Source organism: Culex quinquefasciatus, chromosome 1 (genome assembly GCF_015732765.1).
Source record: "Culex quinquefasciatus strain JHB chromosome 1, VPISU_Cqui_1.0_pri_paternal, whole genome shotgun sequence".
NCBI classification, from domain to species: Eukaryota; Metazoa; Arthropoda; class Insecta; order Diptera; family Culicidae; genus Culex; species Culex quinquefasciatus.
Window position 1 is genome coordinate 60,426,478 of NC_051861.1, and position 25,552 is coordinate 60,452,029.

Below are 25,552 nucleotides of genomic sequence, written 5' to 3' on the forward strand. Positions count from 1 at the left end.
ATATGATTTCTTATGGGAAATGATGCAAGGAACATTTTTCCTGAAGCACGCAAAGTGATTGAAAATAAAGGAAAAAAAGTTATAAAGGTTTTGTTGAAAATTTGGGAGATTTTTTGATAAAATTGCACACCCCTTTCCCAAAAACCGCAATGTTTTTTTGTATATAAATCACTACAGAAAAGTGTAATTGGTTGGGTTTATGCTCAACTGTAAGCCACTTTTATGAATTTTGGATTTTAACCGAATCAACATATTTTTGTTTGTTTTTGTTATAAAAAGTACCGTTTCCATTAGATTTTCTCATTTGTATAAGTCTTATTAAACCTCACAAGAAATCTCGTACTTATTTTGAGGTCAGGTGATAATATTGTAAATCAAAATCAAATCAAACCATCCACATTAACGACCCCCGGGTCTTTTGTGGTCTCTTTTGCAAGTTTCTGCTCGAACCTAGGAGTCCGAAGGCTTGAATGGGGAGATCACCCAAACCTCTTTCTACTCCAAGGAACCTTCTACTCCAGTGTTTGAACTGACGACCTTTGGATTGCGAGTCCAACCGCCGCCAGCGATTCCACCGGAGTAGGCTTGGTTTGGTGTGTTGTTTGTACTTATGGCATGGAGACGACTCCTACACCTGGAATGACTCAACGGCCTAACAACCAAGGCCGGGACCGACATTTTACTTCCTCATCCGATGGAAGGTTGAAGCAGATGGGAATCGAACCCAGAATCATCCGCTTACAAAGCGGACAGCGTAACCATTCGGCCACGCACTGCCACTGTGAATTCAATTATTTGTGTGTTTTTTTAGCAAAACAATTTAATTGTTGTATTGTTCGTTGATTCAAATTTGGATGCCAGACTTTTTTAGTATGTTAAGCTCACTTATTTGAGATTAAATTAATAGATTTACATACATTTAAACTTTTCAATGATTTTTACGCAATATTTATGTTATTACCAATAATTGCAAGTTCAACTCTGTAGTTTCAATACAAATAATATAGCCCAAATGGAAATACAAATTAACAAAAGGCATAGAAATAGAAACCCTGTGATTGTATTTACACTGTATGTCTCAATTAGATACAAAAAATATCATGTGGACCATGTACTCACAAAAAAAATGACAATTTAATGTAAACGGTACATTTTATAACCAAAACACACAAAAATATGTTGATTCGGTTAATTCCAAAATTCATAAATGTGATATACAGTTGAGCATAAACCCAACCAATTACACTTTTCTGTAGTGATTTTTATACTCAATGGGCCCAGAAACGTTTGTCAAAAAAGAATTCATCGAAATAATGATCTGAATATCAAAAACATTGTGGTTTTAGGAAAGGGGTGTGCAATTTTATCAGAAAATCTCCCAAATTTTCAACAAAACCTTTATAACTTTTTTCCTTTATTTTTAATCACTTTGCGTGCTTCAGGAAAAATGTTCCTTGCATCATTTCCCATAAGAAATCATATGATCTGAACCATAAATCATGCCCATGTAGACTTATAACAATACTAAATTGAAATAGACAAAATTTCGCCCCATAGGAAAAAAGTTCAAAAACTTCAAATGAGGATAACGCGCCAGTATTCGAAGCTCAACTTGACAACTTGTCGACTTGGCGACGAAGCGTTGAAAATCGATACAGTGTGATTTTTTGACAATTTTCCCGATTAAAATTCATGCTGAATCGACACATTTACGAAGATGGAAATGACGTCCTGCCTTAAAGTAAAACCTATACCTTTTACAATTTCTCAGATAAATAAAAGATATGAAAATGAAAAAAAATTACCATATTTTCATTTGAAAAAAGCTTATTTTGTTGAAAAGTCTGGCCGCATCCGAAAACAGATGGATATTTCGAAATTTGCGCGGCAACTCGCCCAGGTTCAGCACACTAGCTTTCATCTGCATGTAGAAGAATCGAAATCGGATATATGGGAGCTGAGAACGGCGCGACATAAAATTTTGCAAAATTTTACCACATACGAACATTACTCAACCTCCACGGAATTTATTTTCTCAAAATTCGAGGGTTGGAGATAGACGAGTTCTATCAAGGTGAATCGATTGAGCGTCGAAAATCGATGCAGTGTGATAACATATTTTCATTTGAAAACTGCGTATTTTGTTAAAAAGTCTGGCCGCATCCGAAAACAGATGGATATTTCGAAATTTGCGCGGCAACTCGCCCAGGTTCAACACACTAGCTTTCATCTGCATTTAGAAGAATCTGTAACTAATGGTGGGCTACCCCAGCATCAGTGAGACACCCCCTCTTTGCCTCAGGGTCGGCATGTTAATCCGGAATCGGGAAGGGAAACATTCGATTGGACCAACGGACAAAACAAACCCACTTTATTCCGGAGACTCGTGTTTTATTCGGCAGACTCAAGCTGCGCGTTCTACGTTCCTCGATCCCCCACTTCCTTACTATCTAATCCTACCTCACACGTCCTTCTTCCTTCTTCTTCGAGCCCTTTCCGGAACTGCTTCCGCTTTCTCTCCACTCTCAGCTCGCGTTCCTGGAACAACGGCTACACGCCTCCACCGACCTCCGGGACTCGGTCAACCGGGGCGGGACACGTCTTCGTCTCACGTTCGGCGACCACTATGGGCGGTCAGCTACTGTTCTCGTACTCGACCCTCTTCTGCGCCACCTGCCTCGACGTTCCCGAGTGTGTTGACGGACTCTGGGACTGCGGCGGACGAATCCACCGGTCTGCCTGGTTTCCGGAGTCGGTTGGTGTAACGGCTGGCGAGGCTGGCGTCTTATCTCGCGACGGTTGGTCCGCAGACCAAAATGGCGGCGTCGCTAGGGCGGTTCCCACACCGGAACGGTGTCGCGGGCGATCCTCGTGCGTGAGCGATCGTGCTCGGCGGTACTGGGTACCGCGCAGGGAATACCGCGGGTGTCGGGTGGCTTACGGCGGACGGATGCGTCTGTGCCGGCCTGTACGCGAAGCGTACGTACACCGAGGGGTTCTGTGGGCACAATGGGACGGAAATCAGCTATGGCGGAGGGAGGTTGGACGGCGATAGATCGGGGAAGCAACGACATTTACCTGGATGTCCACGAATCAACGCAGGCTCCTCCTGCTTGCGTCCGGATCTCCGATCATCGGACGGCTTTCCTCCGGGATGTCGTCTACCGGATCTGCTTCCACTTCACTTCCAAACTTCACTCCTTCGTGACGGTGATTTTCACGGATATCGACCGTTCGCTTCAAGATACCAGGCAAAGTGACCGTTGCAATGGCGGGGTTTTCCCAGCGATCCTCAACCTCCCCCTTCTGGACTCCTTTGTCCCATCGTCCCATCGTCCTGATCATAGCCGCTACCCAAGGCGGGCGTTTGCGATGATCTCGTGCGCTCCTAGCGGTGACTAGCGCAACTAGCGATGCAGCGTTGGTAGCGTCCGTAGGAGCTGGACAGCTACGCTAGTAGGTCGTTCTGCCCGCAAGCCTTCTCATGTGCTCCCTCCGTAACGTGCTGCGGAACAAACGATCGCACTAATCTTGGGATGCAAAACATGCAAGAATCCCGAATTTCATCCAAATCGGACCACCCCTCCATTTTTGTACCTCCCCAAAAAATCGACCTTTTGGCGATTTTTGAGCGAAACCCCTATATTCAAACGGCGATACCCAAGTAACCGCGGGACTGTATAAGGTAACTTTAAATCCCCTCTATATCAACATATAAAGTTTGTCTATAGAGTCTTGAATCTTTATATTCACTTTATACGCATGGAGGTAAAATTGAGTGGCGAAGTCTAGAGTTGATATAAAGTTATACAGCGGTAAAACGTCAAAATACTACTTTACCGACAGAACAAAAATAGAAAAATCAAAAAGCTTTGCACAGCTCTTTCTCTCTCTTGGGAGAGTGCTTTTACGCTGGGATGACGATTTTAAAAGTTTGTTTGTTTTTTTTGCTGTGTTGCTTTGCTTTCGAAATTCTAAACTGCGTGTACTGAGATGTTTCACCTAGATGCCCTGCGCCAACCGTCTCGTCCGTCCTGAAATATGTTTATTCAGATGATTTTTGCCGACTAAGTCTTCCTTGAGGAACAACTTCAGGAAAAACTGAAACACTTGCCAGATTAAAACAGAGCATTTATTTATGTTTATACTAATAGCACTAAATCACAAAATTCTTTGACGAACAGGACAGAGCACGGTGCGTCGACTGAGCACCCGGTCCCGGGGTCTTGGTGCGGTTTCCGCCGGTGGCACGCAGCGTGATTCCGAGTGACTTGCACTTATCGGCGACGTCCTGAGCAGCCAACAAAGCGGCGTAGGGCGAGGCCTCGTCACGATCGGCCTTGGCGTTCATCTTGTCGGTGACGCGCGAGGTTGTTTCTTTGCCCGAAAGATCCGTGACGTGGACGAAAGTGTCGTTGAAGCTGGCGTAGAGCGAAAACTCCTCCTTTCTAGTTTTGTTTTTGCAGGAAGCCATCGTAACTAGAAAATTGTATCTTGCGACGATAAGGAGCTGTTCTGGAAAAAAGAATAGTTTAATACTAAGCCCAGTTAAACTAAGTATAATTGACTCACATTTTTATAGACGCTGAACCGTGCGCCGAACGATTTCACCTGCAGCAAACATAAACATACCACGAAATACTGCCAAACTCTTATTGCCCTCACTAGTGTTAAGTTAGTGTTTTGAAACATTTTAAGAAATGTCAAAATGTGATATAACATTAAAAGCTTACTCTACAGTGATATATAAAGCTTACCACTAATGCTTCGAAACATTGTTGTGCTAAATGCTTCGAAACTTTAATTGGCTGTTCTATATGTCATTATACGGTAAGTAATAATGTTTCAAGCTACAAATGTTTCGAAACATTTGGAAAGACTATTTAAAGTGTCATAGCATCGGAAATGTTTATTTAGAGTGAATTTAGAGTTTTGATTTAGTGCTTGTGGTTACTTGGGTAGCTCAGGAATCACAAATCATAGAAGGTCGGTCTTAGTCTCAATTTTGAAGGAAATTGGACTAAGAATCCATTTCCGTGATCAACATTTTGATTAATTTATTTTTCTACCTGTATTGCGCAATTGAAAACTTCAAACGGCCGTATCTCAAAACACCCCAAATTGTTTTTTTTATTTGACCTCACCATCAATACGCCAATTTTATATAAGAATCACTTATGAGCATGAGCATGAGCATGAGAGATCACCCATGGTTGCCCCTGTGATAGGTTACCACCCCTGCACGGGTTTACCAACCCTGCATAGCTAATTAGTACTGCTTCACACTTCAATTTTAATTTATTGCCCTGCCTGGCTGAGTGAGCCACACACAGCCAGGCCCAGGACTCAAATTACATACACGCAGAAAAATGAGGCATATTTGAATCAACAAAACATTTTGTTGATTTGAAAATCAAGATTTTTGTTGAATCAACGCTAAACGTCAAAGCAACTTTTTCAAAACAACAAAAGATTTTTGTGGAATTGAGAAAATCAAGGTTTGTTTCAACGCAAAATCGGCGTTGATTATATTCAACAAAATTTTTGTTGAAACAAACCTCGTACAGGCTGATTCTACAAAACATTTTTCTGCGTGTAACAATCGGTTCAATATGCGCTGGCATAACTGCTGTGCTTGCGCATGGGACTGTTTCGGGTTGTACAGTTTTTCGGGTTTTACGGATAAGTGGCCATACGCTGGATAATGCTGATTTTAGCGCAAAGGACACTTCAGGCCATAAACAGAGAGAGCCAACTCCAGATGTCTCCAATGAGTAAACTCTACAAATACGATGTAAGAAATGTAACCAAACTCATATAAAAGGGCCAGGAGCCACCAAATAAAGGAGATTCTTTCTTAGAACACAAACCAGAACTGTACAGTTTAGTGATCGCTCCGAAGCCAGGCTTGAGGACACCGATCTACTTCGGATGACAGCCTATGGTCCAAAATTCTAAGACCCTTGAAGTAATCAAGGCTACACCCCTCCGTTGCTGAACAGAACCGTAATATCCTTCCAGCACTACTGATTATAGGCTTCGACGATCTAGTGGTGTTTCCCTTATCAACAGCATGTATGAATGCGCTGAAAAGATAAAACACCATGATTGCTAAAGCTAGATCAGTTGCGAATAGGTAACAGTCATTGGCCACCAACGGCGCCCGCCATGTCAGTTTGTAGACCTCGATTTTAAGGGACGGGAACTGGTACCAAAAGGTTCTATATTATTGTCTCAGACGTCATTACAATTTGATTGATTTTAGTTGTGCAAAACAAGAAAAAACTATTTATTTTCTAAGATACAAGGTAAAGAAATTTTTTTGTTTTCGACAAAGTTGCTCAGCTACCAAAAATGAACAACTCTCTCGAAGACACCAAAGCTCTATCTTCAATAGATACCGAAATAAAAAATAAAAACTATATTTATAATAAATACTGCTTGCGACAAACACAAAGCGACCGCGTCGTAGGCACAAGTAATATGAGACATGTTTGGTAGAAGTCGTCTGAAGTGAAACCTAGTATAGCAGAGTGTTCATAGAGAGTTTTTATGTTAAATGCTCTCGTCTGGATGGTTGAAAGAAATTTCAGATAAAATATATACAAATTTATAAAATTATATTCTTTTTATTGTACTGGTAAGTAATTAAGATTAGAAACAATAAAATTATTTTACAGCTATTTTTGTGTTTGTCTTGACAAAACAAATGTTTAACAAAATTACAAGTTTCGTACAACAAATTAAGATAAAAAAAAAACAATTTCAAATACGCAAGTTAAAAAAAAATAAAACTAAATCTTCTAACAATTATTTTAATTTTATAAAAAGAAAATCAGTTAACATATGTTTAACCTTATAAAGATTTCAGGAAACTTTGCCATTTTATTTAATTCAACAGAAAATAAACTATAATATTCAAGCAAGATAACCATTAGAAAGTTTTAAGCTCTAAATAATCTCTATGATATTTTTTTAAAATTTTGTCACCTTTTTTAAACGAAATAATAAGTTGAAATTAAATAGCAAAAACCATTTTTTTTTATTTCTCAAGCAAGAAAATCAGTGAAAAGTTTTAAGCTCTAAATGCTCTCTATGGAAATTTGCCATTTTATTACCTGTATTCTAAATATTTTTTTTTATTTTTCAAACAGTGAACGCAGTGAAGAGTTTTTAGCTCTAAATGCTCTTTATGGAAATTTGCCATTTTATTACCTGTATTCTAAATATTTTTTATTTTTCAAACAGTGAACGCAGTGAAGAGTTTTTAGCTCTAAATGCTCTCTATGGAAATTTGCCATTTTATTACCTGTATTCTAAATATTTTTTTATTTTTGAGACAAAGGAAATTAGTGAAGAGTTTTTAGCTCTAAATGCTCTCTATGGAAATTTGCCGTTTTATTACCTATATTCTAAATATTTTTTTTATTTTTCAAACAAAGGAAATTAGTGAAGAGTTTTTAGCTCTAAATGCTCTCTATGGAAATTTGCCATTGTAATACCTGTATTCTAAATATTTTTTTTATTTTTCAGAACATTTAGAGCTAAAAACTCTTTACTGCGTTCCTTTGTTTGAAAAATAAAAAAAATATTTAGAATACAGGTAATATAATGGCAAATTTCCATAGAGAGCATTTAGAGCTAAAAACTCTTCACTAATTTCATTTGTTTGAAAAATAAAAAAATATTTAGAATACAGGTAATAAAATGGCAAATTTCCAAAGAGAGCATTTCGAGCTAAAAACTCTTCACTGCGTTCACTGTTTGAAAAATAAAAAAATATTTAGAATACAAGTAATACAATGGCAAATTTCCATAGAGAGCATTTAGAGCTAAAAACTCTTCACTAATTTCCTTTATTTGAAATAAAAAAAAAAATAGAATACAGGTAATAAAATGGCAAATTTCCATAGAGAGCATTTAGAGCTAAAAACTCTTCACTGCGTTCCTTTGTTTGAAAAATAAAAAATATATTTAGAATACAGGTAATAGAATGGCAAATTTCCATAGAGAGCATTAAGAGCTAAAAACTCTTCACTGCGTTCACTGTTTGAAATATAAAAAAATATTTAGAATACAAGTAATACAATGGCAAATTTCCATAGAGAGCATTTAGCATGAGCATGAGCATAAGCATGAGCATGGTTGACTGCCAATGAGCTGCTACTCCGTTATTGACAGATCAGCTGAAGTTAAACAATGAATCAAAAATTATCAGTGGGAGCCAACCATCCGTTCACTGTTTAACCTCTGAAGATCCCTACTTTATTAGTCAATACCGGCGCCCTCCCAAGAAGCCTGCAGTTCAACGAAAGGGAGGAATGTTAGTCCGATAGTTGAAGTTGCAGACTCATCAAGCACACAGTTTTTCGCTATATACTTGTTGATACCGCTTGAGACCGTTGAATCCACAGCATCTCCTTCAAGCATCACGTGATTATTATTTTTTGGGTTAGTAGGATAAGGTATTGGCTTTTCGATGCCTCCCGAGCTACGATGCTATGGGGAGGACTTTCATAACAGACCCGTCGGCGAGCCTTCCGAGCAACGATGCTATGGGAAGGTCTTTCTGGTTAACACACAAAATCACTCACTCACAATTATTTCACTCCACTATTAGTTAATCTAAAATGTCAGTGCGTCTTTCGATCATTATATAGAAATGGCTTTTTCACCATATTAAATAAAACCTTATTCGAAAAAAAATTACACAATTTACCCGACGCCGTGCCTTCCGATCAACGATGATTTAAGAAGGGCTTTGAAAATCACAAACAATTTATTAAGATCACAAAAAAAAATCACAAAACCACCAATTATCCAACGAAAATGACGCTCAAGACACAAATAATTCAGCGACACAAAAGCACACAAAAAGATTAACCTGCATAATCACGACTTCGCGTCCCCACTTCCAGCGCACCAATGATGCTATTATTCGATTACCACAATCACTCACCCCGTACGAATAGCGACACAAAAGCACACACAAAAATTAACCTGCATAATCACGACTTCGCGTCCCCACTTCCAGCGCACCAATGATGCTATTATTCGATTACCACAATCACTCACCCCGTACGAATAGCGACACAAAAGCACACAAAAAAATTAACCTGCATAATCACGACTTCGCGTCCCCACTTCCAGCGCTCCAATGATGCTATTATTCAATTACCACAATCACTCACCCCGTACGAATAGCGACACAAAAACACACAAAAAAATTAACCTGCATAATCACGACTTCGCGTCCCCACTTCCAGCGCACCAATGATGCTACCACAATCACTCACCCCGTACGAATAGCGACACAAAAGCACACAAAAAATTAACCTGCATAATCACGACTTCGCGTCCCCACTTCCAGCGCACCAATCAAATTTCCATAGAGAGCATTTAGAGCTAAAAACTCTTCACTGCGTTCACTGTTTGAAAAATAAAAAAAATATTTAGGATACAAGTAATACAATGGCAAATTTCCATAGAGAGCATTTAGAGCTAAAAACTCTTCACTGCGTTCACTGTTTGAAAAATAAAAAAAAAATATTTAGGATACAAGTAATACAATGGTAAATTTCCATAGAGAGCATTTAGAGCTAACAACTCTTCACTAAATTCCTTTGTTAGAAATAAAAAAATATTTAGAATACAGGTAATAAAATTGCAAATTTCCATAGAGAGCATTTAGAGCTAAAAACTCTTCACTGCGTTCACTGTTTGAAAAATAAAAAAATATTTAGAATACAAGTAATACAATGGCAAATTTCCATAGAGAGCATTAAGAGCTAAAAACTCTTCACTAATTTCCTTTGTTTGAAATAAAAAAAAATATTTAGAATACAGGTAATAAAATGGCAAATTTCCATAGAGAGCATTTAGAGCTAAAAACTCTTCACTGCCTTCCTTTGTTTGAAAAATAAATAATATATTTAGAATACAGGTAATAAAATGGCAAATTTCCATAGAGAGCATTTAGAGCTAAAAACTCTTCACTGCGTTCACTGTTTGAAAAATAAAAAAAATATTTGGAATACAAGTAATACAATGGCAAATTTCCATAGAGAGCATTAAGAGCTAAAACTCTTCACTGCGTTCACTGTTTGAAAAATAAAAAAAAATATTTAGAATACAAGTAATACAATGGCAAATTTCCATAGAGAGCATTTAGAGCTAAAAACTCTTCACTGCGTTCACTGTTTGAAAAATAAAAAAAATATTTAGGATACAAGTAATACAATGGCAAATTTCCATAGAGAGCATTTAGAGCTCTTCACTAATTTCCTTTGTTTGAAATAAAAAAAATATTTAGAATACAGGTAATAAAATGGCAAATTTCCATAGAGAGCATTTAGAGCTAAAAACTCTTCACTGCCGTCCTTTGTTTGAAAAATAAAAAAAATATTTAGAATACAGGTAATGAAATGGAAAATTTCCATAGAGAGCATTTAGAGCTAAAAACTCTTCACTGCTTTCCTTTGTTTGAAAAATAAAAAAATATTTAGAATACAGGTAATAAAATGGCAAATTTCCATAGAGAGCATTTAGAGCTAACAACTCTTCACTGCGTTCACTGTTTGAAAAATAAAAAAAAATATTTAGAATACAAGTAATACAATGGAAAATTTCCAGAGAGAGTATTTAGAGCTAAAAATTATTAACTGCGTTAACTGTATGAAAAATAAAAAATATTTAGAATACAGGTAATAAAATGGTAAATTTCCATAGAGAGCATTTAGAGCTTAAAACTCTTCACTGATTTCCTTGCTTGAGAAATAAAAAAAAATGGTTTTTGCTATTTAATTTCAATTTCTTATTTTGTTTAAAAAAGGTGACAAAATTTTAAAAAAATATCATAGAGATTATTTAGAGCTTAAAACTTTCAAATGGTTATCTTGCTTGAATATTATACATAGATTATTTTCTGTTGAATTAAATAAAATGCAAAGTTTCCTGAAATCTTTATAAGGTTAAACATATGTTAACTGATTTTCTTTTTATAAAATTAAAATAATTGTTAGAAGATTTAGTTTTAATTTTTTTTAACTTGCGTATTTTAAATTGTTTTTTTTATCTTAATTTGTTGTACGAAACTTGTAATTTTGTTAAACATTTGTTTTGTCAAGACAAACACAAAAACAGCTGTAAAATAATTTTATTGTTTCTAATCTTAATTACTTACCAGTACAATAAATAGATTATTGCCGGGACCGTGGTGTAGGGATAAGCGTGGTTGCCTCTCACCCAGTCGGCCTGGGACCCTTCCATTCGCTTGTGTGCTGATGGATTCAAAATTCGTCGCTAACATTTCAATAAGCGCTATGTCTCACACAAAGCCTATGTTTATGGCGCCTATTGAAATGTTAGCGACGAATTATGCTACCTACCAGAAAGAATTACAACTAGGGGAAATATACCCATTTAATCACTCTAAGCCGTTCGACCAATTCTAATCACTTTTGCCTTTTTCCACTATGAAATCAACATTTTCAGATGTCTCAACAATGGAGAGCTGCTTGCTCACTTTTATTTGAGCTATTTAGTAGTCAACGGTCCATTTCACATGATCATTCAAAATGGGTTCGCGGGCCACGTTTGGCCCACGGGCCGTGCTTTGGTCACCCCTGCTCTAGCGGGTGATATGATGACGCGGTTCCGGACCTGCCGTAACAAGGCGGAGCAATTTCTGACCCCCGGGGAGCTAATAGTTAAGCACATCTACAATAGAATAAAAAAACTGTGATCTAGTTTAAGCTTTTTCTTTTTCTATCTTCTTTCTTTTGCAAATTTAGTAAGTTTTTTTCTAATTTTTTTCTTACTCTTGGTAACCTCTTAGTCATAAGTAGGGTTAGTGAAATTTCACGATTTCGCGGACAGCGTGAAATCCGCGAAATTTGGCTTTTTCCGTGAAATCCCGTGAAATTTTATGTTTGTGTGAAACTGTAACGATATTTCTTATAATAATTTATCAAACTCAAATAGGAATGAAAATAATCTTATGAACTACTGTTGAATTACGCGAGTGAATACCCTGGTTTAATTACTAATATAAGGTATTTTTGACGATTTTGTTGACGGCGTGAAATTCGTGAAATTTATCAATTTCCTCAAATCATTTTTTTAAATAACAACATCATTATATCATCCATAAAGACATATTAAAGTAAATTTAATTAGATTTCAATTGAAAAGCATGCTACGTATCATCTAAAGAATTGTTCAGTTTTTTCAGTTTCTTTTAGAAACTAACTAAATTTATTAATATCTTCATTCGCTGCAATACCAATTTTACTGCTATTTTATTTGAAACGAAAAAAAAAATCAAATAAAAAAAATGAAGAGTATTTTTTAAAAACTTTTGAAAACATTTCAGATTTTTGTTCAGAGTCCTGTTTAATTTTAACGATATTTGCTTTAACGATATTTGTTAAAAAATACTACATTTTATGTTTTCTGTTCCTATTTGGAATACAAATTTGGACTTCGTTGCAAATCACATTATTTTGGTCTATTGACTTAAAATTTAATTTTTGATAAGTTAGATGAAAACTTTAAAAAATATTTTTTATGTGCTAAATGTCGCTGAAAATTAAAATTATTTTACACTTTATGGCTGGACAAGATTTTTAAATCTTGGTTTGATATGAATTTAAAAAAAAAATGTAAAATGATAAAACAGAAGCAAATCAGCAAACAATTTTTAGCAGTTAAGCAGTTCAGTAAATGAGAATACGCATGCCCTAGATTTTGTTTCAAAAAATATATAGAGCTCATCCATAAACCAGAATAACATATGGGTCATTCCACCTGAAGAGTGCAAGAAAAAATGCAAATTTGAAAATGACCATCTCCGATTCTGCTCAAATTTGGCAGAGCTGTTGAGACTATCAAAACATGCAAAAATCCCGAATTTCATCTAAATCGGACCACCCCCTCTATTTTTGTACCCTCCCGAAAAATCGACGTTTTGGCAATTTTTGAGCGAAACCCCTATTTTCAAACGATGCTAACTCAGGAACCACAAATCTTAGAGGATCGGTCTTACACTCAATTTTGAAGGAAATCGGACGTAGAATCTATTTCCGTGATCAAAATTTAGATTAAAATATTTTGTCTACCTGTATTACGCAATTCAAAACTTTAAATGGCCGTATCTCAAAACAGCCCTATTTATTTTTCAAATTTGACCTCACCATCGTATTCCCCGTCCGATTTTACATAAGAATCACTTATCGACAGAAAGGAATATGTTTCGTTTCAGAAATATCGAATTTTAAAGTTTTAAGTATTTGAGATTACCTGTATTTGCTTTATTTGCCGCATATGCTAGAAGCACTCGGGCGCGCTGGTCAATAACTGCTACCTGGTTATTTATTGAAATAAGATTTCATCCCAAATCAGGCAAAAATTGAATGTACACCACTGTAGGAAACTGCTGTATAATCCAAAATTAAAAAAAAAAATAGTATACGGTGAACTTGTGTGCTAGCCCACAGGACAGAGCAAGAACGACACGCAATACAGGGCAGAATGGAATTCCCGCAGATAGCAGGAAATTGTAATTGATCTTGTAAGTCACAAGAAAAAGTGTACGATACATTATCGTGTTAAAAATTATGAATTAGCATGAATAAAACACTCGTGAAGCATAATTAAGGAGGAGGATTTTTGGAAAGTATAAAACTTAAAAATGTAAGAAAATCACAAAGATTAATGAGATTTGATGTTTAAGATAGTTGCAATTGTTAAGTAGGGGTAATGCTGTCAATAAACTTTGATTTTGTATAATACTAGGCATTCTTTTTATGTCAAATTGTCCATAGAGTCTCGATCAATCAATAATGTAATGATATCGGACAAAATTCGTTAATCTGTTGAACTAACGGTTTTCGGATTATGGTTGTTTCGACCATTGTTGCGAATCGAGGAACTACGGATCTTTTGACGTAAATGGTAATTTGTTTTTTTAATCGCGATTTCTATCCTATTTGTTAATCAGTTCATAATTTTTTATTGTTTTTGATAGAAGTAGTACTACAACAGTTAAAGGAAGGTTTAGTTTTGAATATTAAGTTCAGAGGATTTTAGATTAAAGTTTAGATTTTCAATCCAAAGTAGTAAGCAAATGAATATTCGGACCCTCCCTGGGCTTTGTCATAATGAGTGTCATAGGTTTGATGCTTGTTTGGCAAAGAGTATGATTTGATTCGATGTGAAATTAAAATCGAAGTGTTCAGTATATTGCTGAAGCTTCCATTTTTACACATGGACACCACTTCATGCTGCGAGAACCCACTTTGGCGTAGTCTCAGGGCTTAATCGATGGCCGGTAAGCTGTCATCGAGACAAGGAGGTTCTCTGGTAGTGGAAATATCACATTTGTACAATGAACCGCTACATATGTGATTTTTCCCTATCTTAATGTGGGTGTCAGGTTAGGATGCGGGTTTTTAAAAAAATAGTTTTTGTAGAATTTAGGATTTTAACTATAAATATCAACTTTTTATACTTTGCCTTTAGTTATTTAGGGACAAAATTAGTAACAGTGAATTTAGTAATTCTATCAGAATCGGTGATTTTCATTCAAGTAGCATAAAAACCATTCTGATTTGTCAAAATTTCCATAGAGTCTCGATCAATCAATAGTGAAATGATATCGGACTAAATTCGTTGATCTGTTGAACTAACGGTTGTCGGATTATGATTGTATCGACCATTGTTGCGAATCGAGGATCTACTGGAATTCTGACGAACAAATGGTCGTCTCTTTTTCAATTCACGACTTGTAAAATATCAACTGTTATTTTTTCTTTGTTTTTTTTTTTTTAAAGAAGCCAGACGTTTTTTTGGTTAATAATTAAAATGTCGGGGATTTGAGATAAGAGTAGCTTTCGGATAGGTTGCTTTAAATCTTGTATTCAATTCAAGTTAGGTAGTTATCCGCAAATGAATATTTGGACTTATATGAATAATTGAACATTTTGGACTTATGAATAACACACAACTGTGCATTTATTCTAGAGTCAGATCCATACAGCGTCAGTGTTTATTTGGTCGAAGTGTACTAATTCATTGGCAGATCTGGTTCTAGTTGTAATGTACGACAAGACTACTGACGGACGTGACAGGACGAGGGCCCAGTTTAGAGGTTTCGACATCAACAATGTGCGGCTGGATCACCCTCCCAAAAAAAAAAAAAAAGGTAGTTAGCAAATGAATATTCGGACTTAAATGAATAATTGAATAAGTTGGACTTATGAATAACACACAACTGTGCATTTATTCTAGAGTCAGATCCATACAGCGTCAGTGTTTATTTGGTCGAAGTGTACTAATTCATTGGCAGATCTGGTTCTAGTTGTAATGTACGACAAGACTACTGACGGACGTGACAGGACGAGGGCCCAGTTTAGAGGTTTCGACATCAACAATGTGCGGCTGGACCACCCTCCCAAAAAAAAAAAAAAAAAAAAAATCGTTAGCTTAGGTAGAAATTCATAAAGCAAAGCAACGCTTACGCACAACAGTAAGAGAGGTCTCTTCTAGGCATTGTAGGAATATATTAAATAATTTAATTAATCACAAAAACAGAAGCGTGATTTTTTCTTATCTTAATGAGGGTGTTAGGTTAGGATCTGGTATTTTAATAAATAAGTTTTTTTTTGCAAGGCACTCAGAATAGCTAGTTTTTTTTGTAACTTTAGATTGTTTAATAATTCCAGGCCGACAGTTCTGTGTAAACGAGTTAAGTGATGCTATCAGAATCTCTGAGCATAATTGAGTTGCGTTGGAGAATTTGAACGGTGTGCGTCGCGGTCCTCGCGCAGGATTTTCGTTGCCGTTTCCGTCTTTGTTGTCCCCCCGATTGTGTGTGTATTTCGATCCGGGCGGTTTCGGGATGTTTGACAGTTGAGTTGGAGAATTTGAACGGTGTGCGTCGCGGTCCTCGCGCAGGATTTTCGTTGCCGTTTCCGTCTTTGTTGTCCCCCCGATTGTGTGTGTATTTCGATCCGGGCGGTTTTGGGATGTTTGACAGTTGAGTTGGAGAATTTGAACGGTGTGCGTCGCGGTCCTCGCGCAGGATTTTCGTTGCCGTTTCCGTCTTTGTTGTCCCCCCGATTGTGTGTGTATTTCGATCCGGGCGGTTTCGGGATGTTTGACAGTTGAGTTGGAGAATTTGAACGGTGTGCGTCGCGGTCCTCGCGCAGGATTTTCGTTGCCGTTTCCGTCTTTGTTGTCCCCCCGATTGTGTGTGTGTTTCGATCCGGGCGGTTTCGGGATGTTTGACAGTTGAGTTGGAGAATTTGAACGGTGTGCGTCGCGGTCCTCGCGCAGGATTTTCGTTGCCGTTTCCGTCTTTGTTGTCCCCCCAATTGTGTGTGTATTTCGATCCGGGCGGTTTCGGGATGTTTGACAGTTGAGTTGGAGAATTTGAACGGTGTGCGTCGCGGTCCTCGCGCAGGATTTTCGTTGCCGTTTCCGTCTTTGTTGTCCCCCCGATTGTGTGTGTGTTTCGATCTAGGCGGTTTCGGGATGTTTGACAGTTGAGTGTGAGAATTTGAACGGTGTGCGTCGCGGTCCTCGCGCAGGATTTTCGTTGCCGTTTCCGTCTTTGTTGTCCCCCCGATTGTGTGTGTATTTCGATCCGGGCGGTTTCGGGATGTTTGACAGTTGCGTTGGAGAATTTGAACGGTGTGCGTCGCGGTCCTCGCGCAGGATTTTCGTTGCCGTTTCCGTCTTTGTTGTCCCCCCAATTGTGTGTGTATTTCGATCCGGGCGGTTTCGGGATGTTAGACAGTTGCGTTGGAGAATTTGAACGGTGTGCGTCGCGGTCCTCGCGCAGGATTTTCGTTGCCGTTTCCGTCTTTGTTGTCCCCCCGATTGTGTGTGTGTTTCGATCCGGGCGGTTTCGGGATGTTAGACAGTTGAGTTGGAGAATTTGAACGGTGTGCGTCGCGGTCCTCGCGCAGGATTTTCGTTGTCGTTTCCGTCTTTGTTGTCCCCCCGATTGTGTGTGTGTTTCGATCCGGGCGGTTTCGGGATGTTTGACAGTTGAGTGTGAGAATTTGAACGGTGTGCGTCGCGGTCCTCGCGCAGGATTTTCGTTGCCGTTTCCGTCTTTGTTGTCCCCCCGATTGTGTGTGTATTTCGATCCGGGCGGTTTCGGGATGTTTGACAGTTGCGTTGGAGAATTTGAACGGTGTGCTTCGCGGTCCTCGCGCAGGATTTTCGTTGCCGTTTCCGTCTTTGTTGTCCCCCCGATTGTGTGTGTATTTCGATCCGGGCGGTTTCGGGATGTTTGACAGTTGCGTTGGAGAATTTGAACGGTGTGCGTCGCGGTCCTCGCGCAGGATTTTCATTGCCGTTTCCGTCTTTGTTGTCCCCCCGATTGTGTGTGTGTTTCGATCCGGGCGGTTTCGGGATGTTTGACAGTTGCGTTGGAGAATTTGAACGGTGTGCGTCGCGGTCCACGCGCAGGATTTTCGTTGCCGTTTCCGTCTTTGTTGTCCCCCCGATTGTGTGTGTATTTCGATCCGGGCGGTTTCGGGATGTTTGACAGTTGCGTTGGAGAATTTGAACGGTGTGCGTCGCGGTCCTCGCGCAGGATTTTCGTTGCCGTTTCCGTCTTTGTTGTCCCCCCGATTGTGTGTGTATTTCGATCCGGGCGGTTTCGGGATGTTAGACAGTTGCGTTTGAGAATTTGAACGGTGTGCGTCGCGGTCCTCGCGCAGGATTTTCGTTGCCGTTTCCGTCTTTGTTGTCCCCCCGATTGTGCGTGTATTTCGATCCGGGCGGTTTCGCGTTTTCACATTTTAGTTGGTTTTATCTTTCCACAGCCGGCTGTCTAAGATTAAATCATTTATGCTAAACTCAACATCAAATAACCGGGACTAGTCTCATTCGCATACTCCGACTGTTTGCCTTGAGAATGCATAATACATCACACCATTAAACAAAATTTATTGATTATTGGGTCGCATCATCATCCTCTATGTTGAATCCTGGCCATTACCCTTACCCACTAACAAAATCCCAAGTAGAAGTAGTTTTCCGGCACACGCGGGGGTGTGGATATCGTATAGAACCCACCTTTGGTAGCAGCCTGTGCTAACTAACATTCCCGTCCCATTCCCTCGAGATCTACAAACTGACATGGCGGGCGCCGTTGGTGGCCAACGACTGTTTCCTATTCGCACCGGCTCTAGTTTTGATGATCGTGATGTTTTATCTTTTCAGCGCATTCATGCATGCTGTTGATAAGGGAAACATCATTTGATCGTTGAAGCGTGTGACCGGTTGTGCTGATGGGATATTATGGTCCTGTTCAGCAACGGAGAAGGACACCCATGGGTGGTCTCTCATGCTCATGCTCATGCTCATGCTATCAGAATCTCTGAGCATAATTTATGTGATATACTAACCATTCGGAATTGTCAAAACATCCATAGAGTCTCGATCAATCAATAATGAAATGATATCGGACAAAATTCGTTAATCTGTTGAACTAACGGTTCTCGGATTATGGTTGTATCGACCATTGTTGCGAATCGAGGATTTACAGGAGTTTTGACGATCAAATGGAGCCTAACATTTCAAATGGACACAAGGGTTTTGTGAACAGGAGTTCATCTCTTTCACTCAATTGACAGTTTATATTAGGTATGATAGAGATACACTCTTTTGGAAGCGGCAAGTCAGGTTTAAAAACAAGGTAAAGGAATGTTTGGCTTTGCAATTATAATTTCGGGGATTTGAGTTTCAAGTTACTTTCAGATAGTTTTGTTTAGGTTGTTGATTCAAGTTAGTTAGTTTTCCGTAAATGAATAATTGGACTTAAATGATCAGTTGAACTGGTGAGAGTGTACTATTTCATTAGCAGATCTGCTTCTAGTTGTAATGTACGACAAGACTACTGACGGGCGCGACAGGATGGGGCCCAGAAAAAAGTCCTCAAGATTTGTATTCCCTAGACAAGTTGGTTTACATTTTTTGTTTTCCAGTATTTTTTTTTTTTTTAATTTCCTTTAAATTTGAAATACATCATAGGTTTCCTTTGTATAAATCTGCGATTAGTTACATTTTCTTATTTAATTAACTCATAATTTAATTTCTCCGGGCCTTTTTACATTGGATCATAATTTCAGATTTCCTTTATTCAGTGTTAAACTTAGATTACCGTAACTGCTCAAGTCATCCAAGTTCTTACTACTCACACCTACACTAATTTTCTTTCACCTTCCCCCTCCCGATCCCCTATATCTTCCGGTGGTGTTCATTTTGTATGCAATACTAGTTCGGCCACTACCCTTTTTGCCTTCCTCACTGAGGTAAGGCTATAATCCTGCTCTAAAAATGAACTTTGAATCAAAACGTCGTAGACCCACCTTCATGTATACATATCGACTCAGAATAGAAAACTAAACAAATGTCTGTGTGTATGTGTGTGTGTATGTGTGTGTGTATGTGTGTGTGTGTATGTGTGTGTGTATGTATGTATGTGACCAACAAACTAGCTCATGTTTCTCGGCACTGGCTGAACCGATTTGACCCGAACCTGTTGCATTCGACTTGGTTTAGGGTCCCATAGATCGAGTTTTATACAGATTGAAGTTTTGATAAGTAGTTCAAAAGTTATGTATAAAAATGTGTTTTCACATATATCCGGATCTCATTTAAATGTATGTAAACTATGTCCGGGTCCATCATCCGACCCATCGTTGGTTAGGTTATCAAAAGACCTTTCCAACGAGCTTATAACATTGAAGATCTGGCAACCCTGTCTCGAGATATGGCCACTTAAGTTAAATTGATGTACTTTTTGGAAGCCGGAACTCACTTAAATGTATGTAAACTATGTCCGGGTCCATCATCCGACCCATCATTGGTTATGTTATCAAAAGACCTTTCCAACGAGTCTAAAACATTGAAGATCTGGCAACCCTGTCTCGAGATATGGCAACTTAAGTGACATTTATGTACTTTTTGGAAACCGGATCTCACTTAAATGTATGTAAACTATGTCCGGGTCCATCATCCGACCCATCGTTGGTTATGTTATCAAAAGACCTTTCCAACGAGTCCAAAACATTGAAGATCTGGCAACCCTGTCTCGAGATATGGCCATTTAAGTGATATTGATGTACTTTTTGAAAGCCGGATCTAAAAATGAGATGAAATTTTTGTATCTGAAAGAGATGAAATTTCATATCAGCCATTGTTGGTAATAAGTGAGGAAGGCTCCAACCACATAGGTGGATTAAGTTTGTTTTTCCACAAGATACCGGACTTGGACTGACTTGAGGCCGCGTCCCCCACCTTGCTCCGTAAAACGAAACGAAAACGAACGAATTAAATGTACCAGAGTTAAAAAAAATATATTTAGATGAAAACAATCTAAAAATCGGTTTAATTTAATCAATCTTTCAAACCGTAAGTCAGATTTTAGGGTTTTTGCTGAATGGCATTATTTCGCTACCGCACATGGCAAAAGTTCTAGAACCCATGATAATTATTTCATCTACTACAGCCAGCTCTACATTTGTGCTTGCTTCAAATAAAAGAAATAATTTATTAAAGTGGGATGGAATGAGGAATAAGGAAAATATGAAAACAAAAGAAAAAATTATATTTTTTAAATAGGTATATTGTAAAAACGTTGTAGCATTTGCAAATATAATGGTAAAGTGTCTTTAATAAAACTAATAGTAAAAATTTGCAAATAAATATTAAAAGTTAATTTTTTTCTTAATATGGTTCAATGACACTGTGATCATGAAAAACAGTGCATTAAAAATTACCCAATTAATATTCCTTAAACAAAAAATAGATTGTTCAAGGTATTGATTATTTAAAAATCGTATAAAATTATAAAAATAATTCATCTTACAAAACACCAGAGGGCTTTTGTTAATTTGATTTGGTTAACCGCGGTGGATTTTCTTGAAATAATTCGAACTGTCAAAAATCCACCAAAGCATCTACCGGTGGATATTTTTCTACCACAGATTTTTGTGCGATTAATGTGGTAGATGCTTTGGTGGATCTTTGACAGTTCGAATTATTTCAGGAAAATCCACCGCGGTTAACCAAATCAAATTAACAAAAGCCCTCAGGTAGTAATTATTGATCAGCAGGACTGAGTGCTTCTTGCATATATGCGGCGAATGAAGCTGATGTAGGTAATCTCAAATACTCAAAACTTTAAAATTCGATATCTCTGGAACGAAACATATTCCTTTCTGTCTATAAGTGATTCTTATGTAAAATTGGACGGGGAATACAATGGTGAGGTCAAACTTAAAAAATAAATAGGGCTGTTTTGAGATACGGCCATTTAAAGTTTTCAATTGCGCAATACAGGTAGACAAAATATTTTAATCTAAATTTTGATCACGGAAATAGATTCTACGTCCTATTTCCTTCAAAATTGAGTGTAAGACCGACCCTCTTAGATTTGTGGTTCCTGAGTTATCGTCGTTTGAAGATAGCGGTTTTGCTCAAAAATCGCCAAAAGTCAATTTTTTGGGAGGGTACAAAAATGGAGGGGGTGGTCCGATTTGGATGAAATTCGGGATTCTAGCATGTTTTGATAGTCTCAACAGCTCTGCCAAATTTGAGCAGAATCGAAGATGGTAATTTTCAAATGCTGTTCCGCTTCAGATGGAATGACCCATATAATGAAGCATAAAATATAGTTTTTGTGATTTAAACATAAGATTATCAGAGTTATTTTGACTTTTTCCACGTTCCGCGAAATTTGCGTGAAATTTGGTGTTTTGAAATTGAGGTCCCCGTGAAATTTGCAATTTTCAAGCGTGAAAAATCACTAAGCCTAGCAATAACCGTTCCAAAATGGATTGAGATTTAACACACAGCTGAAAGGAACTCCAAAACTCTGTTATGTACTGCGAATAAACTAATTGTAACATGATAATTCACTAATAAAACCGAATTGAAAAATTGAAGTTTGCTTAAAAAACTATTTACAGACATTCCGAAGTCAAACACGCCATGGACACAATTGAAGACATCACACATTGCCCGAATCGGTTCTTTCTGCCCGTAGAGAGTACGCTGGAGATCAATACGAAGGAACTCACGTGTCCTGAGTGGCCTTGGCATAACGTTGTGATCGCGCAAAGCAGTAGGACCCATAGTACGTTGTGTTGATTGATTACAGGATCCCAGATTACCAACGGATGCAAGCAGAAATAAAACAATAGAGCTACACTACACTTCAGACCAACCGTCTAGAACGGTGGCTGTCTGAAGAAGAGAGTGATCGTCAGATCTTTATTCGCCACATTCTTATTGTTCTTCAGAATGTACACAATAAGGACGTGTCCATAAATTACACGCCGTCCCAACACGTTGATTTTCACTATTTCCAGAATGTTGGGGGCGTCAACAGCACCTAAAAGAAGTTTTCCAATAAATGAGGCACGCAAAAATGTCCTACGTTTATCCAAGCTTGGGGGCGTCAACAGTACCTAAAAGAAGTTTTCCAATACATGAGGCACGCAAAAATGTCCTACGTTTATCCAAGCTAGCCAAACGCAGGATTCTACGGCGGTTCTCGTAGGAGAGGGGAATGTTGTCCGGTAGAGGATGGAAGCTCAAGGTGAACTTGGCAAACTTCTTCTGGACACGCTCAAACCTTGTTCTATAGATTCGATCGTAAGGGCTCCAAACAATAACCGCAAATTCCAGGTGCGAACGAACGAGAGCATAGAACAGCAGTTCTGATTAAAAATCCTAGACTCCTAATTGCCTTCATGATGATGTTGCAGTAATGGTTGTCGTAAGTTAGTTTGGCATCCAGCAGGACACCAATATCCTTCACAACATAAACCCGCTCCAGCGCTTCACCGCCAACAGCATAAGTCTAGACGACAGGTAGCCTTTTCCTTGTGAAAGAAATCACAGAGAATCTCTAGTCTGCGATTATCAGAGAAGCGAGTCAGACGTGCGTCTCTCACACACAAAAAAAGTGCTATAAAGTGCAAAAAATGCCTCACGGCAAGAAAAAGAGGCATTCCTCACCAGCAGGATCGGCAGATTTAAAGAAGCTAAAGTATGCCGAAGCGCTACCTGCAAAGCCTGGAAACTAGTTCGCTACCCTGTGGACGTAAGCGAGAAGCAAGAATTTGAACGATGGGAAAAGTTGCCACCCATTTTTGTGAAAACATCGTCATCGGATTTGGTGCGAATGTGGCTGACCGGGTTTATCAAATTCGCTTGTGTGCTGAATCACTGCAATGCAATGCACTGCTGATGGATTCAAAATTATGCTACCTACCAGAAAGGATTACAACTACGTTCGGGATTTCCTGAACAACACAAAGATTGAATACTACAGCCATGACGATCCAGGTAAATGCCCCATGAAACAAGTCCTCCGTGGTCTGTACGACATGGATGTGAGTGTGCTGAAAGAAGAGCTCAAAACTCTTAAGTTGAACGTGATCGAAGTCTTCAAGATGACGAAACACAACAAGGACATATAGTGATCAACTGTACCTGATTCATCTCGAGAAAGGATCGACAACGCCGTCTGAGCTGAAAGCAGTTCGGGCAATTTTCAACATCATCGTGTCTTGGGAACGTTATCGTCCAGTGCACCGTGACGTGACACAGTGTTCGAACTGTTTGCAGTTTGGACATGGTGGAAGGAACTGTTTCATCAAGAGTCGTTGTGCACAAAACTCAAGCTTGCGGTGGTGAGCACAAAACTCAAGCTTGCGAAACAATCAACGAAAACATCGAAGCGAAATGCTTCAATTGCGGCGGCGACCATTCTACCAAGAATCGGAGCTGCCCAAAACGAGCTGAGTTTGTGAAAATTCGGCAGCAAGCGACGACGAGGCACTAACCAAATCGTCGCAAAACACCACCAACTTTCACGGACGTGGATTTTCCTGCTTTGGCGTCACCAAGAGCAGAATCTGTTCGAGTGGTTCCAAATCTGCAACCATTGCCGTTGAATCAGCGGCAAAAAGTTGCAGAGAATACAACACCTCTTGGCTTCAGTCAGCAACCGAGGGAAAACCGAGCAGCTTCAACGGATGAAGGCAGTAGTGACCTGAACTTCTGGACATTTTCATCGAGACGACAACAACACTGCGTGGTTGCAAAATTCGTGCGGAACAAGTAAGAACGCTTAGAGGAAATACAGTTCGTAGTTTACTTGTTCTAGTGATTTTGAATATTTCAATGAATTTACTTTTTTAATTTTAAGTTAGGATTAGTTGTTAAAGTGTTTGTTTTTTCTTTCTTTTTTACCCAAATGTATTCGATTCAATGCATAAATGTAAAACAATTCGAAGTTCATAAAATGACCACCTGCGACGTGAGCATGCTTCAACTAACCTTGGTCAAAGACGCATATCTTTCATTGCTCCTACTAAATACAACACACTTCCCCTTGATTTGAAACAAAGCCTTTTTTTAAAATCAGATTAAAACAGCATTTAAAACATTTAAAAAAAGAATGTGAACAGTTAATAATAAAACGAAAAATATAACAAAGATAAAGAGCATTTAGCCATACCACTTAGAATGTAAATGAAATGTAATTATTATAAGAAAGTTCAATAAAGACATATTTAATAATAATAATAAAAAACAGCATTTCTGGATACTCAGAGAGAGCTAATAAGTTGATCAGGTCTTGGAGATATCGGCAGTCATCCTCATCACTCTGGATCACGTGAAATATCTTCAGGTCATCAGCATAAAGTAGTCTGCATCCAGCGGGAAGTACGAAGCTCACATCGTTGTAGTACGCAGATGGCCCAATGGTACTCCCCTGGGGGACTCCGGATGGACAGGTGATGGCAAAGGCGTCGGCATTCCCCAGGTTGACAGTCATATAACGATCGGTGATGTTAGATTCGAACCAACGCACTAAACTGCTTGGCATGCCGAGGCGGTCAAGTTTGGCCAGCAGAATCTTGTGACTGATATGATCAAAAGCAGCTTTCAAATCAGTATACACCGCATCCACTTGTCCACCTTCTTCCATGTTCCTCAGGCAAAACGACGTTAATTCGTGTTCGTGGAGCAGCCAGTGAAAAATCCTTGTTGGTCGATGGAAATGTATGGTTTTAGGGTAAATGCTAGAGACTTGCACAATCAGATTTTTAGCAATTTCGAGCCAGCGCACAGCGACGTTATTCCGCGGTAGTTAGAAATGTCACGTTTGTCCCCTTTTTTGAAATGCTGAACAAGAAACGATCTCATCCAGCAGGACAGAAATACAGCCGATGCAATCGACTTATTGAAAATGGTGCAGAGCGGCTTCGCCAGCGAATCAGCACAGTTCTTTAGAATAATCAACGGAATACCATTAGGTCTGGGAGAAGACGACGGTTCCAATTTTGTGGCGGCTGCTTTGACTTCATTTTCAGAGAACTCGAAACTGTTAAAGTTGAGAACGTTTGCGGGTACAGATTCCAGGGCGTCATTTACTTGGGAGGCAGTCGGGACAATACCCAGTCAAATCAATCCGAATTCTGAAACGGAATCTAATTAGAATCGTATAGAAATTCGG

At 38.6% G+C, this 25,552-nt stretch overlaps 2 protein-coding genes across 3 annotated transcripts in view; one reads left to right on the plus strand and one right to left on the minus strand.

The window, feature by feature from the left end:
* Window positions 1-25,552, plus strand: part of LOC6049575 (GPI inositol-deacylase) — a 234,199-nt gene that overhangs the window by 120,793 nt on the left and 87,854 nt on the right. The window lies entirely within an intron of this gene.
* Window positions 4,111-4,887, minus strand: LOC119767874 (40S ribosomal protein S14-like). Of its 2 annotated transcripts, none has more exons than XM_038257635.1 (2): window positions 4,573-4,887; window positions 4,111-4,510 (listed from the first exon to the last, which is right to left on the minus strand). In XM_038257635.1, exons 1-2 carry the CDS (start codon window positions 4,720-4,722, stop codon window positions 4,157-4,159), a joined length of 504 nt encoding a protein of 167 aa, XP_038113563.1. In that variant the 5' UTR covers window positions 4,723-4,887; the 3' UTR covers window positions 4,111-4,156. The 2 variants fall into 2 exon arrangements, with proteins under 2 accessions (XP_038113563.1, XP_038113568.1); XM_038257640.1 differs by having other exon boundaries at window positions 4,111-4,515.

What these genes read in the sequence shown, in the direction of transcription:
- LOC119767874 (XM_038257635.1), bottom strand. Translation starts at nt 4,722, where the DNA reads ATGTTATATCACATTTTGACATTTCTTAAAATGTTTCAAAACACTAAC. An exon ending in GGTTCAGCGTCTATAAAAAT is followed by an intron (nt 4,511 to 4,572) that starts GTGAGTCAATTA and finishes TTTCCAGAACAG; the next exon opens with CTCCTTATCGTCGCAAGATA.